The sequence below is a fragment of the Scophthalmus maximus genome, chromosome 4, assembly GCF_022379125.1.
Source record: "Scophthalmus maximus strain ysfricsl-2021 chromosome 4, ASM2237912v1, whole genome shotgun sequence".
NCBI lineage: Eukaryota > Metazoa > Chordata > Actinopteri > Pleuronectiformes > Scophthalmidae > Scophthalmus > Scophthalmus maximus.
The window spans coordinates 22,018,853-22,038,071 of NC_061518.1; the positions used below are offsets into that span (position 1 = coordinate 22,018,853).

At 42.6% G+C, this 19,219-nt stretch overlaps 2 protein-coding genes across 2 annotated transcripts in view; one reads left to right on the plus strand and one right to left on the minus strand.

Moving 5' to 3' along the window:
• Window positions 1-6,580, minus strand: part of igf1rb (insulin-like growth factor 1b receptor) — a 41,767-nt gene extending 35,187 nt beyond the window's left edge. The window contains exon 1 of the mRNA XM_035628043.2: window positions 5,179-6,580. Within this exon, the coding sequence (XP_035483936.1) occupies window positions 5,179-5,308 (130 nt within the window). The 5' untranslated portion in view covers window positions 5,309-6,580. The remainder of the gene's footprint in view (window positions 1-5,178) is intronic.
• Window positions 6,581-11,610: 5,030 nt separating this feature from the next.
• Window positions 11,611-18,805, plus strand: ap3s2 (adaptor related protein complex 3 subunit sigma 2). Its single transcript, XM_035628333.2, has 6 exons — window positions 11,611-11,820; window positions 12,215-12,306; window positions 12,937-13,048; window positions 14,790-14,861; window positions 16,955-17,062; window positions 18,408-18,805. Exons 1-6 carry the CDS (start codon window positions 11,752-11,754, stop codon window positions 18,531-18,533), a joined length of 579 nt encoding a protein of 192 aa, XP_035484226.1. The 5' UTR covers window positions 11,611-11,751; the 3' UTR covers window positions 18,534-18,805.
• The last annotated feature ends 414 nt before the right edge of the window (window positions 18,806-19,219 follow it).

The following is a 19,219-nucleotide window of genomic DNA, read 5'->3' on the forward strand; positions in this document are numbered from 1 at the left end:
GACAATCAGTGTTGATAGGTGGAGTGTTTGCCTCTTCAGCTCTTACTCCCACCTTTGTGGTGTACTCTAAACAATACTTAGCCCGAAGCCCCAGCAGCAACCACGGGAATATGGAGGCCATTATCGCACATCAGAGGGAGGAGGATTTACACTTCAAAAAGCTGCGGGGCAGTGAGTCATGGAAAACTCACACCAACCAGCTAACAGGTTGTCACACTACCACTATCACGCAGTTGTACTGTACTAACGTGACGCTGAGAGGTTCGAGAAAGAGGTTTCATTCTCATCAAACATGATTTCTTTTTTTATCAAGAGATAAGAGCCATGTGCTTCTTGCTATATATATATATATATATATATATATATATATATATATATATATATAATCCCACACTAGCTGCCATGTCCAGGGCTGTACACATCACTGTATAAATCCAAATGTAGGTAAAAGTAATGGTGCAATATGTGACATTCCACAGTTTAAGGAGTACAATGACAAAGTGTGAGACTGGTCTACAAACTGATGTTGAACGTGAAAATGTAAAAATGTCTCAGACAGTACTAAATTAGAAAATTAGTAAGAGACAGTACTGGCGATATCAATATCTGCAGTTCTCCAAAAAAACATATGTGGATTCTCAGTTACCACTGGGTTGGAGCAGTTCATTTCCAAAAGAACACGCTGAACCTTTCTGCTGGCGATCACAATTTTTCCCACCACGTTTCAACAGCTTGGCACATCATGACATCTCAAAACTGAGAAGGTCTACAACTAATCAGCTATACGCGAAAATATCTCCCAAATATTCTCACAGAACGGTTTCCTGATTTATGGGTTATTACACTTGCTGGATTGTGAACATTATTTTGGTTTTTTTTTTAAATGGTTGTAGGCAAAATGGTCAATTAAATTTTTTTGTTAATGTGACTGCAAAATACTGCTATGGTTGTGTGATTCAAGCTGCGGGTTGTGATAAAACGCAGCAAACGCGTGAATATGTGAGATTAGTATTTCTTCAAAGGTTATCAGTCACTCGTTGATGTGGGAAATTTTGGAAACTTTGTTTGTACTCTACCATTTGCGCAATGAAAGGAAATGACTGTTGTTGGAAACACATTGTATTTTTACGAGTCATGTGGTTCTGTTCAGGGGACCAACTCTCTAAAGTGACACCAGGCAGGATGCATTATAGCCAAGCAGAGCTGTGACAAAGTTCACCACAACATAGTCGAGTCAAACAAGCATCTGCTGTGTGAAATGGATTTCAAATGATGTCGCAGTCCTAAAAAGCAGCTTAGGGAAAGGGGAATACACTAACATTACCCTTTTTGATCTTAAAGATTGCCATTATGATTCAGGGTTCTTACTTTTTTTTCTCCAAATAAAGTTTTTAAACCCTCACACAGAGCACGGAGTAACAAGTGCAAGTGTCTGCAGCACAGGCCAGACGAGACGTCAGCTGACGTCTATGAAATCAAAAGTCTTCAGCTAATGACAGCAAATGATGAGTGATATGTTTCTTAGAAAAGGGAGACAGTGTTTAAAATTCATACATAGATAATCTCAAGTGGACACAAATAAACACTTTTGACATTGTCATTGTTACGGTTCATATTTAATATGCTTTGGAAAATGAAAGCCAGCAGGGGTGTCTCCGTCTGAAGAGGACCGAAAATGTGTCATCACTATATTATATTATACGTATTAGCCAGTCCAGTTGCACTGCACGTGTAACACTTTGCTCCAACTACATATACAGTAGATATACCTGCAAACACCAGAAACATTCTGAAAAGGCTCATTTGTGAAAATTGACTTTGTAAACTGGCTAAAACATATTTAAAAAGGACTATTACCAGAGCAAACTCTGCAGACAGCCGGTATATCAAATGTAAAAATGTTGGCCTCCTTCCACCCTGCTTGTGACAAAAGTTTCTGAAATGCATTTAAAGGTGAATGGCCTTTATTTTTATTTGGCATTTTAAACTGGGGATATGTGTTTAAATCTCCCCTTGACAGGATGTGAGAGCCTTTGGTGTGCCATTATAAAATGCCTTTGGTGTGATTTAACGCAGGCAGGGCGCTGGTATGGCGGACATGTCTTTCTCTGTAATCGACTTGTCAGTGCACACTGTCGGCGAGCTGCATACCTGTTAATACAATCCCAACACCCGGGCCTGTAAAAAGACACACTGCCTTAGCCATGTTACATCACCGCAGCCTTTCGACGCTTCACCCTCTGTGGCCTCACTGCAGGGCCAGCATGGCAATCTTTCATGGGAACTGCTCCTGACACACTTGTGAAAACCCTAAACAAAAGTTTCTGATCAAATGTTCGTCCGGTGCACCAGCTACATGAAAAAATAGCAACGGCAGGTATAGCACCACCACAGTGACAAATTTTAAAACAGCTGAGTACACAAGCTTATCTCTGCGGCTTTGATGAGCCTCCAGAACACATATTTACTTTTGATAACCTTTTCCCAGCCGACTACGGCACCCAGACACAGACGATCGGGAGGAAATCCAATAGAGGCCCCGTAGGACAAGAAATAGGAAGCAATATGGCTTCGAAACTGGTGCTTCGTTCGCTGCCACTAGACTGCAGCAAGTCTGTTTACTGCTCATTTCCATCCTGTTAGTGACAGACTGCCCGAGGGGGAACATATTCATAAATACTTTTCCACATGAGAGGCAAGGTGAGAAGAAATGCACAGGGAAGCGTGAGCTAAAGATCATTCCTGACAGATCAAACTTGTTTGGTACATCTGTAAAGCTGTGTCTACACCAGCGGAGCCGAGCCGGGTTAACCCCAACCTGCCAGGTGCTCTGTAGTCCCAACTGATACAGTAAACCAGCAGGACTGCTCAGAGTTTCGCCCCACACATCTGAGGGAGAAAAAGCACAGGGTTTCGATGGGAGCACCTCTGATTTTCGCCGGGTTTGTCCAGTTACCACTGGGGCTAACAGTAAACCCCATAAGACACCGTTCACAAGCTCCTCACTCTTCCCAATCAACAGAACTTAGTCTGTTTTGCTTGTGAGTGTACTTTGGCCTGTTCTATTTTAAAAACCCAGACCCTGGTTCAACCCCCTGACCCACCCCTTCCCAACATGTCGCGATGAATGGGACGAATCGGGAAGCCTGGTTTATAGTATAGCTGGAAGCATGGAAACATTTTAACACATGGTTGTAGACTTTACATTCAACAAATCTGAGCATTTAAAAGCTGTATGAAGCTGAAAGTCGGCCATATATATGATGACATAATGAATCAAAACAAGTCCAGAGTCGTCTGTGTGGTGTAAATGAAGTCTTCAAAGTTCTGTCAAAGTTTCAAAGCTGTAGATCATTGTACTACAGTCTATAACATCAGCCTGCAAGCTTTCCCATCTTTTTGCCTGATAGGAGGATGTTGCTGTGGCGGATCAATGCAACTGCAGCAGTCTGATCCCCCCACCCCCCCAAGGTCAAGGTATTCCCAGGTTTGTTTGGCCAAGGTGGATAATTGACGGCTTACTGCCCGGTACAAGCACAGTGATGCCATTGGACAAATAATGTTCACGTTGTGGTTTCTGTAAATTTTGAGGGATTGATAATAAAATGGACAGCCTGATGTACAGAACACAGACACACAAAAGAATGCCTACAGTTGACAGACAACATTGTATCTTGCCGCTCACGTCGTCTCATCTGAAACCTCGGAAAGCCAAGCACATACGATATGTGAAAGGCCAGGCTCTTCTTATGTGCTAAATTAAGTCTGAGCCCTTAGCGTCTTATGGCGCGCTGACGCTCGAGGATCCCGGAGGACTGTGAACCCGTCCAAACGTTGATACTTGGATTCCCCCATCTTCCTCTAACAAGTTCCAACCCGCCACAGTGAAAGAGAATCTTTTGATGTCCTGCATCTGTCTTTAAGGGCTGTCTTTTGTGTGTTGTCATTTCTTTTTTTAATCTAATATATATTGTACAATGGAGCTGCGTTTGTAAAGGTTATTGGTAGAGACAGATCCAGTGAAAATAGACGGGCGTTGCTGCCAACATTGTGAACATTGTTATTATTATTATTATTATTATTATATTATCATTTTTTGTTTCTCAATTCGAATTTCTATCTGGGCACGCTTGAAGCGTCATATAAACTGAATCACAGTATTATGGCTGGACTTGTCAAGTACAAATAGTATCCACAAAGATCTAATCGTCTGCACCACTAAACCAATAATATAATGCCTTTCCATTTCAGATCCCAAAAATCCCGCTCCCTCTCCACACATACAGTTAGTGTCATGCTTGATAACCTCTGCGATGCACCGTATTTGTCCATCTGCCTTACAAGGTTTCACACACATTTCATGCAGTGCTGAGGAACTTAATGTACAAATGTATGTGTCGATTAATGGAAAATATAATCGTAAGGGGCTTGACTGAGCCGACACAAAGTGACACACGCGGTACTCGTGTTGTTATACGAAACATTGGAATAGATGCCTTTATGTATTTTAATCATTGGGGACTTGTGAACTGCAATGTCTAGATTGGTTATCTTGTTGTCCTTGTGTTGTATTTGTATCTTTTTTTCCCCTCTCTCTCTCTCTCCCTCTCTCTCTCTGCTTAGATAGATAGATAGATAGATAGATAGATACTTTATTTATCCAAAGCTGGGAAATCCGGGTGTAACGGCAGCATGCTTCACACGGAACACTTTAAAAATATAAACAATAACTACACAAATAAATGTAAAATATACAATTGCAAAAAAATATATAGAGAATAAGAATAATAAATATATATATATATATAAGAATTTACATTAAATATTAACAGTGGTTATATATTATATACATTATATATGGCAATATTGACCCCCTGTCTGTGTCTGGAACAAAGATTGATGGTAATAAGTTCAGTAAACGGTCCGACGACAGAGCCACACATGCAGAAGACGCAGTTGACGGAGAAACACGCTGCCTCTGTTTACATGGTGGTGCTCTGTGTGCACAGTGTGTGACGTCACACCGGGGTTGTTGTTGTCTCACCTGTACAAGAAGGTTCCCTTCATGCTGCGTGTGTGAACAGTGCTGGGGACATGTTGCACACGGGAATAAAACAACCTGTGTGTGTGTGTGTGCGTGTGTGTGTGTTGTTGTTGGTGTGGAGCAGCTTTACTTACTCTTGGCGGCGGCGGGCCGGTGGCAGGACGACAGACCCAGCATCAGACCCCAAAACAAGGTCAAGCGGTTCCATTCCGCGCGAGACCTCATTCCTGGATCGGCGAACCCCCCCGGAGCCTGTGAATGCATGTGTGGAGAGGGGAGGGGGCGGGAGGGGACCGCGGCGGCGGCGGCGGCGGAGGAACCCGAGCGGATCGATCGAGTCGCCTGTCGATCCGCGGCCAGCACCTTTATTAGCTTGTTAGCCGGCTAAAGGAGCTACAAGCTAGCGTCGCCACACACACGGGCTAGCCGGGGGTAGCTGGCTCGCGGGTGCTCTAGCGGGAGTCCAGTCGTGCTCCACGCGGGGAAAGAAAAACAAACGGGGGGGGGGGGGAAAGGACAATCGCCGATTTATTCCTCTGGCCAGACACCGAGTATATTCATACTTCTCTTTTATTCCCGCCGGAAACGACGCGGCGGCGACGCGTACAGCGCGAGCGATGCTGCTACAGCGGCGGCGGGCATTCCTCTGTAATCCGCATCTTCGCACTCCATACCGGGGAGAGAAAATCACCGTCCGACGTCCCGCTGCTCGGAGGGGTCCTCGGGAGGCAGACACCCGGCGGGACTCCCCCCTCAAAAGTGGGATGGAGAGGGGCGGCGTGGGGCACGCGGTGTCATATTAAGTTCTCACACAGCCCGCACGGGCGGAAGGGACGACATTTGTTTGGAAATATCCAGAATAAAAAAATCTGGTTCCAGACCGCAGCCTCCTTTCTCCTCCTCCTCCTCCTCAGCCTCGCATCATGCACACACGCACCGCGCTGTCGTGGTCGCTACGACTCATCTTCACAATCGACGGGAAACGGAGGGTTCGACCTTGTCTGCTCCTTTGGTCGACGGGGTCCCTGCGGTGATCTGGTGGCCCCCTCCGCCGGTGGATATCTGAGCTCGACGGATTAATGAGCAGGTACATTCGCAGCAGCAGCAGCCTCCTCTGGGTCAGTCCGCAGTCTGCCGTGTTCGCTGTAAACACGACGCCGTGCGCAGAGATCGCCTCTGCCTGCGAAGATGAATCACTCGAGCCCCCGCTCCGCCTCCCGAAGTCTGCGAGAGTGGGCGTCGCTCTCGCTGCAGTTTTTAGCCGCCGTTACCATAGCGACAGGTCTGGTACTCATCACGAGAAGGCCCACACGCATCTCTCTGTGTCCACGGCGTCCCGGACTTGACAAAGTGTAAACTACATCTGCATTAAGACACACCGTGTCGCAGTCATACACTATTATTATTTGCAACAGAATACAACTTTTTTTACCACGACATATTTCCTTCTAAACTCAGTTGCACATATGTGTCTGATCAGTCCCCCATCAGACAGCAGCCTATCAACAGAGACTCTCTCCTAGTAGATATCTTTCGTTTGTTCTCTTAATTCGTGAAAGTGCACGTTTTTTGAATAGATCAAAAAAAAGCAAACCGAGTGAGACCTCGTGATTCCTTTCATCTCTCTGGTCACCGGCGGACCGCCTTCCGTTTACGACGCGGTGTTATTGAAATCCGGGAAACCGATCCAGGATCAGGGTTGTTTTGTTTCTGATAAATACACATCGGAGGAACTGTCTGTACCAAGAGCAACGCGGAGACAGACATCGGTGCATCCTGGGACATATGCCCTTACCTTGCACACGTTAACCTGAGGTGGCTGAAGCATATATCACGTCCTGTCTCATCCGATCACACAGTATATGAACACATTTGTAATCTGGTTTAGTTTAAATACATTTAATGTAATATAATTCAGTTTGCTTTTCAACTGACTAATAAAGTCACAGAGAAATGGTAAATGTATGGGGAATTTTTTCTTTCTTTCTCTCCCCACAATGAACATTTAATATTTTGGAAAATTAGCCACATAAATTCATGTCGACACATAAAGCCGCCGAAATGCTGCCACCTTGAGGGGATAGGAACCAACTGCACACTTCTAATCTGCAGTAAAATAGAACTTTGAGGGGCAACAGAGATGAATGTTTAAAATATAAATGTTAAGATGTTGTTATCTTTTATTGCATATGTAGTTAGGGTTGCACTGGATATGGACCCCCTGACCCCCTAAGTGGACAGGGGTTTCGCGACCTGCTGAGCACCAACAAAGTAATGGTGTAGTCACTTCAACTGAATATATAAGTATAGTGTGAGGCAGTGTGACGTTTACTCTGTTTTAGACACAGACGGGTCCGGTTGCGATGATCTTTGGAGGTCTGAGGCCCAGGCTAAGGGCGCGGAGGGCCAGCAGCTTGTGATTCTGTAAGAGAAGTAGACGGTAAACAAAACGGTCCATAGAAGAGCCCCTGACAGTTTTGATTATCCCTGTAATTACAGTCTGCTTTCATCACTCCACAGAGCAGAGCACAGAGGCATTATTTGGACGCCGCACATTACCTCAGCTCTGGCAGACAGTGCTCGGCATCCGTCACAATCCAACAATTAGCAATGAGAGGGGGGTGGGGGTGCACATTAAAAATGAAGTGAATATCAGTGGCCACCCAAGAGACCAAATACAGTGAGTCACCCTCTAACAAGTGCTCACTGTACCAACATGACCCCCCCCGTGCCAGAGAATGTTGTGCTTGTCCACTTGCATTTGTTAAGTGCCTATTAAAGTCCCCATGAAGGCAGTCGGCGGGCCCACCTACCTCGACCATCCCGGTGGAATCCATTCTCGCACTGCACTCATGTGGAAATAAGCCTGTTTACCACCAACGGGTCACACATGCTAATGAGCGTCTGTTTGTTTTCTACTGTGCTCATGCAGGAGGAAGGGAATTTGGTGGGGAAATAATAGACGATACGCAAACAACAGTCCGGTGGCTTTGCAGCACTAATGATGAAAAAAACATAGAGACTGCAGAGAATTAATGGATATGAAATCAGAACAGGAAATGGGGTCTGACATTTCGTTGTAGATGGGCCTGATCACACAGAAATACAGAATGGTTTGAAAGTACCTAGGTTATGGGTCAAGGATCCCCAGATCGAGTGAAATTAGACCAGAGACCCACAAATGTTTTGTTTGATGAACCTCTATCTTACAAGTGAGTTATGATATTGTGTAGAATGAGATTGTGATGTACTCCATAAACTGTAGATACTGCATTCAACCACTGGTCTATGTTGATGACAGAACCAATCTATCCTCACAAAGGTGAGCAACTTCATTTGCTAAGAAATACTTTATTTTTGCAAGTAGACTTGTGGAAAACAACATATAGTATATACTCTCAACATTTCTATGCATCCATTAAAATAAAGTAAAGGTTATTGTAATATCCTTTTGGACAAGTAAATAACTTTCTTTATTTCTTTCATATTCATGCCACTCGTTCCTCCCTGAGAATTGAGATTTAAATCCGACTCCTTCCCCGAATTGCCCCTGCATGTGCGGTCTTGAGCAAGGCACTCAACCTCCAACTGTTGTGATGCTCCTCAGAGGACGACATTGCTGTTAAATGGAGTCTGTGCTTCACAGTGTCTTGGATGATTCTAGGTTACAAGTGTAATATATCATATTATAGCTACATATTTTATATTATAGCTACAAGCTATGTATGAATTTGTCTTAAAATGTGGCCAGATCTTCATCTAAGTTACATTATGAACAAACAGCCATTTTTAGCTCTTAATACACAAATCATTGTTTTGTTCTGAATACAAAATTCATACATTCACCGTGTCGTTTGGGAAAATGTGTGAACTTCTCGGCTAATGACATAAACAAAACAAAATTTGTGCAAGGATATTTTCAACAGTAAGGTTTCCTTCTGAGAGACAGACACGTACATATCTTTTGCTCGTGCGTGTGACAGAGAACAAGCTACAAGCATGAATTTTGACCCTATATTTATGTCTGAGAGGACTGGCCCCAGGCCCGAAGATGTCCGGGATGGCCGTGAGACGCGCAACTCAGCAACTGGCATCCCATGGTTGCTGGAGGAATGTTAGTGCCATGCAATAATAAATGTTAATGAGAAATTGATGTTGATATTTGCTCCAAAATGTCTTTCAGTGACTTGTCTGAATAATAAAGGCTAACGTCAGTTGCAAAGCCAACCGGGCACCAAGAGACTACCGTTTTTTTATTTGACATTTTCCATAACGTTTGTCAAATAACTTATAATTTCTCTCAATTTCAGCATTTTCACATTAGTTTAGTAACAGCAACAGCAACAAGCGGACACAGTCGTCTGGTGCTGATTCTCTTTCCCCACAGCCCTGTCAAGTTTGTATAGCACTGGTTAGGATTACAGGCTAATGTTAGAAGTTAGCAGATGCATGGATGGGATTAGTCGATCCCGTCTCAGATTGTACAGTTCAACTGGATCTGATTGGACAGATTTAGTGAAACCTCACTGTTAGAGATTTTCTTTTTTACACATATACTGACTAATCTTAATAAGACATCCACTATTTTTTTTCTACACATATAAAAACTCTTTACACATGTGCAAATAAGATCTCTGCACACAAAATGTTTTCACACAGGTGAATCCTCACTGACAAGACCAGACAGCAGCCACCTGGCGGCGGCAGGCTGTCTGCCTCCCCGCCGGCAGTGACCACAGTCTGACCACAGAAAGAGGATGACACAGGAAGTCCTGGCTACCAACAGAGGAAACAATGTGACAAATATCTGACAAGAATAATTTTGTAAATTTGATTTGTTAATCAAAAACTTCACAGAGCTAGTTTCTGGTAAAATGCAACAAATTCATGGACACATGATTGAAACAACATCACGGAATGTGACAAATATTCATCTCAACATGGCCTATTATAATTCAATTGATCTGTTTATCTATCTATATTTAAAGATAATATTAGATTCAACTTTATCGCATTGCAGAGTACAAGTATTGAGACAGCGAAATGCAGTTAGTATCTAACCAGAAGTGCAAAAAAAAAGCAGAGTAACGTGTATAGTAAAATAGAATATAAATATGTGCAGTATGAACAGTATTGAGAATTGAGTCTGTGGCAGGGCACCAAAAAAAACAAAACAGCACAGCTGAAGTTAGTCAAAGAGCACTTCGACACTGCACAACAACACTACATGGAAAAGTGTGGACTCATAAGACTATGGTTTATTTGTTTAGGAAAAGCATGCAGCACTGTGTATGGTGTAAATAGGGTACAGTACATGAAAAAATCATCCCAGCGGGATACATCAAGATTTTGGACAACATCGCAACAAAGAAAGGTACAGCTGGTGTGACATCACTGCTTCCCAGATTTCAATGCAGCGTTAAGCAGTGACAAAGGTCCAAAAGGGCCAGTAATTACATGACGTCTCAGTTGCTGGCCCATTAGTCAAAAAGCCTGCAAAAAATGATGTAATGTGGCACCGAAAAAAGATCTCAGAACTTGTGAGGAAACATTGCAAACAAAGAAGAAGAGAAAAAGAATAAAGCCTCGCCGGTGTTGTCTAAAGTTATGTCTTCAGATGTTGACGCAATCGTTACTAAAAAGCCTTTTCCACAAAAGCTAAATGACAATGAGCTTGATAGACGCCAAGGCTCACATTCTGTGGTGTCGAAAGTCTAAAAACGTGGGTTTCTTTTTCAGAATTAGGAGCCATAGAAATAATGGTATAAATAAATAATGTTCTCATTCTGCATTATACTGTGTTCCATGCTGATATAGTGAGTTAATTTAAGCCATAACGTGCTGTGAATTCACTTGTTTTTTCTGATTTGATTTGATTTTTATTCATCTCTAACAATCAACAACCCCCCCATCAGATAAAAACACAAAGATAAAACACAAACAGATAAAGCACTCCAAGCACTCTTTGATTCCATTAAGAACAAAACAAGGATGCGTTTGAGAAAGAGCAGGCAGAAGCATAGTGCTTGTATAGTCCTGCACCAACTTTACAATATCCATATTATTACAGAAAAAAAAATATATGTATTTTTCCTGCATGTATGTATATTGCGTACAAAAATGCAGGTCATACAGCAACATACAACAATACAATGCAGATCTGCAGGTCACACAACAACATACTGTACACCAATACACTGTAACTAAATTGCAAACAAATATATTCAGGTTTCATTTATGAATTGGTCAAATATTGTTTTCTTGTATCAATTTTTTTGAACTGTATAATATCATGCCTTTGTTTGATTTCATTGTTTAGTCCATTCCACAAGGTCAATCCAGAAACTGAAATACACTTGCTCTTGAGAGCAGATCTTACATGTGGTTGTTTGAACATAAATTAAACTTTTTTAAAAACTTAGGTCATGACATTGCACATTTCTTAAATGCATGTTTTACCCCCCATAGTCTACGACAGGGATATTCGAATGAAGGAAACTAACGTGCGCGGAACCAAAGATTGGAGCTGTTTGTTCGAGGCCGACTGCTGAATGTGGAGACCCAAACCGGATGTTGCCAGTTTAGTCATCCGGGCAGCTGATAGGCCGTTTAGCCCACTCAAGCTAACGCCGTCTGAATAGACACAACCATCTAAATACTTTACAATTAATTACTCATTTTGTTTTTTATAACGCCAAAGAATAACAATGATTAAAGCCATCTTGATATTCAACAACCACGGGAAACCGCGGCTGATTCGATTCTACCAGTATTTCGTGAGTATATTTGGGTTTGCTCTTCAAAACATTAGCACTTTTGTATTATTATATTTTCTCCCCCCTCCCCGACACGTTTGAACGGCTCTAGTTTAGTCGTCGGTATAATTTCCCAAAGCGTAACGTTTCTGTTTTGTACAAAAGCGTTGTTACCACTTGGCTCTCGGGGTAGTTACTCTGTAATCCCTTGATTTTGGGATCGTCGATCCTCGCAGCTTTTAACTGCAAGTAAACATCGTACAGTGGAACGAGTGTCAACACCACCAGGGCTCGGTGACATCCACTCCTCTGTTTCCTGTGTTTTGCACCAACTTGCACCATCAGTCATCTAGCTGGGTACGGTGCCTGTGAACCTGAAACCTAACCAGTGGAGCTTGTCACGTTTTCCCTGCAGGCGGAGGACATGCAGCAGCAGATCATCCGGGAGACTTTCCACTTGGTATCGAAGAGAGACGACAACGTCTGCAACTTCTTGGAGGGCGGAAGGCAAGTGGTGCTGTGATTCTGTTTGAAAATCACACGTGGAGAACAGAGTAGATCATATATATTCATATACCTAATGTGCACGTGTTTGTTAGTGTCACTCCAGCTGAACTTTGGGATATTTTAAGTTTATATTGCCTCAGACCGAATAGGCAGACCTGTGATTACACTTCTGACATGTTCCATCCATCCATCGTCTACCGCTTTATCCATTTATGGGTCACGGAGGGGCTGGAGCCAATCCCAGCTGACATTGGGCGAGAGGTGGGGTTCACCCTGGACAGGTCGCCAGCCTATCACAGGGCCACATACAGAGACGGACAACCATTCACTCTCACATTCACACCTACGGTCAATTTAGAGTCTCCAATGTACCTAACCCCATTCTGCATGTCTTTGGACTGTGGGAGGAAGTCGGAGAACCCGGAGAAAACCCACACCTTCTGACATGTTATGACATTTAAACCCAGGGCCGCTTACTCTGATGTTTTGCTGCAGAAGCTGACATCACTTGGCGGCAAAGAGGCGCCAGCAGCCGACTGAAGATGCAGTATCACGTGTTTCGCCATTAGATGGAGGCAAACACACAGAAACTCTCGTCACTCATTACTTCACTGTTTTCTCTCTTCTCAGTCTAATCGGTGGCTCAGATTACAAGCTGATCTACCGGCACTACGCAACCCTCTACTTTGTCTTCTGTGTGGACTCGTCTGAGAGCGAGCTCGGCATCCTGGACCTGATCCAGGTCAGAATCTGCTGTGGTCAATAGGGCACAAGCTCATTTAATGTGTCGTTTTCAAAGTATAATAAAATCTCCCTCTGTTCGCGCATGCAATACCTCAAGCTTGATAAAAAAAATATATGCACTCTCTGCCCCTCGAGCTAATGCGCAAGCTGCTTTCCAATTCACAATGCTGCATTTTAAAAAGTTTGGGCCTTTTACCTCCATACTTTACTTTACTACTACTTTAATCCATGATCTTGGAAATTAAACTCATTCTACTGTTCATCTCTCCGAATGAAACTCTTGTTAAATCACAGACACGAACACTTCACAGCTCAACCTAGTTATTGCAGTCAACGCTGACGCTCTTTATGCTGACACATTTGTATTTTACCCCGTGGGGGAAATCTGAATGTACTTGTTTCTACACATCAGTGACATACAAATCTCCCACACAAGTTTTTTTAGTGCTTGAGTTAACCCGCCACTCATCACAACTCATCACAATTCCAATTCCATTGAAGTTGGGATGTTGTGTAAAACGTAAATAAAAACAGAATACAATGATTTGCAAATCCTTCTCAACCTACTGTATATTCAATTGAATACATTACAAAGACAAAATATTTAATGTTCAAAATGATAAACTTAGTTTTTTGCAAATATTCACTCATTTTGAATTTGATGCCTGCAACACTTTCCAAAAAAGCTGGGACAGGGGTGACACTGTGTTACATCACCTTTCCTTTTAACAACACTCAATAAGCGTTTGGGAACTGAGGTCACTAATTGTTGAAGCTTTGTACGTGGAATTCTTTCCCATTCTTGCTTGATGTACGACTTCAGTTGCTCAAAAGTCCGGGATCTCCGTTGTCGTATTTTGTGCATCATAATGCGCCACACATTTTCAATGGGCGACAGGTCTGGACTGCAGGCAGGCCAGTCTAGTACCCGCACTCTTTTACTACGAAGCCGCACTGTTGTAACACGTGCAGATTGTGGCTTGGCATTGTCTTGCTGAAATAAGCAGGGACGTCCCTAAAAAAGACGTTGCTTGGATGGCAGCATATGTTGCTCCAAAACCTGTATGTACCTTTCAACATTAATGGTGCCTTCACAGATGTGCAAGTTACCCATGCAATGGGCGCTAACACACCCCCATACCATCACAGATGCTGGCTTTTGAACTTTGCGCTGATAACAATCTGGATGGTCCTTTTCCTCTTTGGCCCAGGGGGCACGACGTCCATGATTTCCAAAAACGATTTGAAATGTGGACTCTTCAGACCATGGGGGGATGCTTCTTTTATACCCAATCATGACACTCACCTGTTTCCAGTTAACCTGTTCACCTGTGGAATGTTCCAAACAGGTGTTTTTTGAGCATTCCTCAACTTTCCCTGTCTTTTGTTGCCCCTGTCCCAGCTTTTCTGGAACGTGTTGCAGGCATCAAATTCAAAATGAGTGAATATTTGCAAAAAAACAATAAAGTTTATCATTTTGAACATTCAAAATCTTGTCTTTGTAGTGAATTCAATTGAATATAGGCTGAAAAGGATTTACACAACGTCCCAACTTCATTGGAATTGGGCTTTGTAGAAGAATTAGTGCATGCAAATTTGATCCAATATTTGTAATGCCCTCGAGATATATTATCCCAAATAATAATCTTCCAGATAAGGTACATTTGTAGCTTTGTTCCCCTCTACATGTCTGTGTTTTTTTTATGATTTGACTGACCAAGTGATCCTCTTCACCGCAGGTGTTTGTGGAAACACTGGATAAATGCTTTGAAAACGTCTGTGAGCTGGACCTCATATTCCACATGGACAAGGTGAGAGAAGAGTGGGCGATCCTCCTCAATAGTGTTTCCCTCTGCACGTTTACACCATTGTGTGGAACTACAGCGATCAGAAGACTGACTGAGTAGCCCAATTTTCTGAAAACTTTTAGTTTTAAAGTACAATGGCTTCAGTTATCTTCTAAGACATAATGACAGGTTTTGCCACATATGACAATAAACTGAATAACTTTGGGTTTTTAGGTCGTTCATGGACAAAACAAGCAAACTGAGGACGTCATTGTGGTATCTGAGAAATTTTGAGTGACACATTTTTGTTTGAAAAAAAAAACCCCTAACATTTTTTAGACTAAGCGATGAATCGATGATGAAAATAATCAGCAGCAGCCGATCCAGTGTGTGCCACAGTGTGTTAACAGAGCAAAATGACCTATATGACCTATGGCCCCTTTCCAGTGTCGCAACGACCAGGAATCAACACTTCTTGTTGGTGCGTTACAATAAAAGTATTCAAATTCAGTTTTGTTTCAATATTGTGCATGAGCTGCAGGAAGTGGCGACTAAACCATGATAAACTGAGGCCAGCCGATCATCCAGTTCTAAATTTTACTGATTTTCAATCAGTTTTATGCAAGTAAACCAGTGGGATGTGAAGATTAAAATCAAATTATCTTAGTCTCTTGCTCATATGTGCACATGGTCCACCCTCCTGATTTAAGCCTAATTCAGACGTAGCACAGTGTTCATGGACCTCGAGGTGACCGGCATCTGTGATACCAGGAGAACATTCAGGACGATGTGCACCAGGTCTGTTATTCCATAATCAATAAGAGCCCCAATATGAGGTTAACTTATTCTGTATTTACTATTCTATGAAGGAGCTATAGAGAGGCATAACCCTGAGGTATTGTGCCGTGTAGTGGTTTGTTTTTATGTCTCTTCCCAGCTGCTTTAAGGAACAACTGCATCGCTGGAATTTGGTCTACTTCTTATTGGTGTGTTGGCAGAGGATTTTTTACTAAAACTTAATGTTAAATGCTGAGCGTTCCTGACATCATAAAGTAGAGTGATAAAGCAGCCCTAATTTTTTTGCCTCAGAAATGAAAGTGTCCGTGCCTGGGGCCTGCATTTTCTTTTAACATGGGGATTTTTTATGCAAGGGACAATGAAAAGAAAAACATCCGTGTTCGAGGTTTTGCCTTTTTTCAGCTGATGGATTTAAAAAGTGCATTTTAAATTCCGCACAGTCTCCTTTTAGAATATAGCGTGCTGTTGTTCGGGCTACAACAAGGAATCCTTTCTCTCCCTGTAACTTGGAACTGAGCGAGAAGTTTTGCTGGAGACTAATCAGAAACATCTTCGGCCATCTTGATTGAATTTTCCCAGCAGGAAATTGATGTCATGTGGTGCAGCGGAGTTTGGCCCGAGGAATGCTCCCAAGATGAAACTCGGAAAATAGTTCTGCCAGGATGAAAACCCTGTGCTCTTCTTATGAAGCCCAGCGAGCTAGACAACACTGAGCGGCGTCATAAATGTGTAATTTATATACATGTGCAGGGCTTTAAAGCAGAATGCATGTCATTAGCCTGGTGTTTACGTGCACATGAATAAATCACAGATTTTCGCTGTCTTGACTTTTTTTTTTCCATCTTATCTCACTTGATGTAGCCCATTATAGATATAATCCAACTAATTTTCTGCAAGGGGAAAATTAGGGAAAATTGCTTTGTGTAAAACAATTTCAAAGCTGTTGCAGGAATTCCTTTCCTGTTTATCATCCCCAACCTCAAATTAGGTCTTCAGTGCAAGACTGTCTCATGTTCCCCTGGAATTCTTTCCGCCCACAGCAAATCACAAATTTAAACTTGACACGTGAAACCGAAGACTGTCCCCGACATTAGCCGTCAGTGGCAGCTACTTTTTCCGGAGAGAACGGGTCTTTTTTTTTCCATCTCTTTTGTAAAAAACAACATGAAATAATTTACAAATCAAATGACGCCTCAGTGTCGTCCCAGATAATAAGTCACAGCAAGCATGCAAGGAGAAGGAGACTCGTTTTAAACGCTGCATCTTGTGTACAAGCTGTTGCTGTGTGTGTTAACTGATGTCTTGTATTTGGTCTGCAGGTCCATTATATCTTGCAGGAGGTGGTGATGGGAGGCATGGTGCTGGAGACCAACATGAACGAGATCGTCGCTCAGGTGGAGGTGCAGAACCGCATGGAGAAGTCAGAGGTCAGTTCGTTCGCCACATCGTTTACCATTCGCTATTCGAATCCACTTGCAGACTTGAAACTTTGACTCCCATTAAACATAAATGACCGTAAATATTTCGCCACATCTCAGATTAGTTCAGTGATTCAAATTGGTCCATTTTCCCGTGGTTAAAAGAAACGACCAAACGAATCAGAGCTTTGTAGGAGGGGGGAATCACCTTCCTACACAGCTAGGTAGCGAACAGCAAGTTAAATGCGAAATTAGTGAAATAATGGTGTAACCCACTATTTTATTCATGTCACATTTTCAGACTCGTAATGGACATTAACAAAATTGATGCTGCAGAACCAGAAATCCTGGTTAAAACCTGAAAGGGTTAATGCCACCGCTCATGTCTTTATACTACACATTAAGCTGCAGCCAGGATACGATTAGCTTATCTGAGCATTGCATAAAGACTTAAAATATTACCAAAGGTAATATTCCACCTGCAAATCTAGAACTCAGTTTACAAAATTCTAAAATTGTCACTTTGCGGCTTTACAGTGGGTCGTGTGTCCGACTATTTCTTGGCCAGGAACAGCGACTAGGGATGTCCTGATCCGATATTCCATATCAGTATATTGGCCTAAATGACTGGATCGGATATCGGAATAAATAAAAAGTAAAATCCGATCCGATACACTACAGTAAACATACCAAATGAATGCCTATTTACATATCTACTAAGCCTTGAACAACATTCCGGCATCATATTTTTTTGTTAATTTATTATTATTTAATTAACAGTTTACAGTTCAATTTGTTTTTTGCTTGTTTGAACTGTGCTGACCATTAAACATTCTTCCAAAAGTTCTGAGAAATTAAACAGCATTATTCCATAACTCAGTCATGTTGCTGGCTAAGTATGTGTGTCTTCCTTTAGGGGAGTTGATTATTTGTTTCGCAGTTGAGATGGCCAGGTTAAGCAAAGTGCATCCTGAACAATGCATTATTAATATTGAGGAAAAGATTTTATCAGATTAGTATCGGATCAGTATCGGCAGATACTCAAGGTCGCAGGATCGGTATCGGATCGGACACGAAAAAGTGGTATCGTCCCATCCCTAACAGCGACTACCCTGAATGTTTTCGCCGCCCCCCTGCACAGAGCTAGGCTAGTTGTTAAAAAATGCTTTCAAAGTCGATTGGTCATTAATGTTATGTTTTTCAAACCCTGATTTGTCTTCTTTCATCATTCAGCAGGATATTATATAGACAAAAACCTTTTCACATGTGAACAATGCCTCAACCACCCAAGACTCTGACTCACAGGAGCTTTAAATTCGTGTTGTGCGTTGTTTGTTTTTTTTCGTCCGGGCAGGGAGGTCTGTCGGCAGCCCCGGCTCGCGCCGTCTCCGCCGTGAAGAACATGAACCTGCCCGACATGCCCCGCAACATCAACATCGGAGACATCAACATCAAAGTGCCGAGCCTCTCCCCGTTCTGAGAAGCCTCCCGTCCGAGCTCTGCGGGGCTGATGTACTACTGATCCGCCCAGCTCTTCAGCGAAGGCAGAGGGGAGGGGGGGGTTTTCATAAATGTTTGAACGAACCACAGTGGCTTCCTGTCATTCCAGTCATTTCACGTGTACAGTAGATCAGCTGTGGATTATTTTTTAAGTTCTAATCTATTACATAAACAGTTACTCCAGTTGATGGATTTGCACAACAATGTAAAATTTGTTTCTATAAAGCATAAAGAGTAACATTGCTATCTTTACATTTGTGCTAGGCTTTGTGTGTGTGTTTTGGAGCTGTCCCGTTGATTCCCCCGCTCTCGCTAAAAGAAAAATGACCGGTGATCCAGTGCGTATTTTTCCTGCACATTTCTTCCAGATCTGACATTCATCACAGGCCGCTCTGTTCTGAAAACATTCCCTCTTGTCTGAAGAAATGAGCACTGTTCACTGTAATATGAGCCTTTGGCTTCTGCGTTGGACTGTAATTACTTAAACACATCTTTATCTCCTGTTCCGAGCTGGTGTTCAGACCGGCTGGGATTAGACTCCTGCTTGCCTGCTGTCACAATTTATTTTTCCCCTTCTCTCTGTAATATATTGTGTCTCCCGACAAACCTTGTGATTTGTGAATAATATTATTATTGTTCTCCTGGGTGCAGATTTTGCTCAGAATG

Coding starts and splice junctions, on each gene's coding strand:
- ap3s2 (XM_035628333.2), top strand. CDS start 11,752: ATGATTAAAGCCATCTTGATATTCAACAACCACGGGAAACCGCGGCTG. Junction 12,307..12,936: donor AACTTCTTGGAGGGCGGAAG/GCAAGTGGTGCT, acceptor CTCTCTTCTCAG/TCTAATCGGTGGCTCAGATT. Junction 14,862..16,954: donor TCATATTCCACATGGACAAG/GTGAGAGAAGAG, acceptor TTTGGTCTGCAG/GTCCATTATATCTTGCAGGA.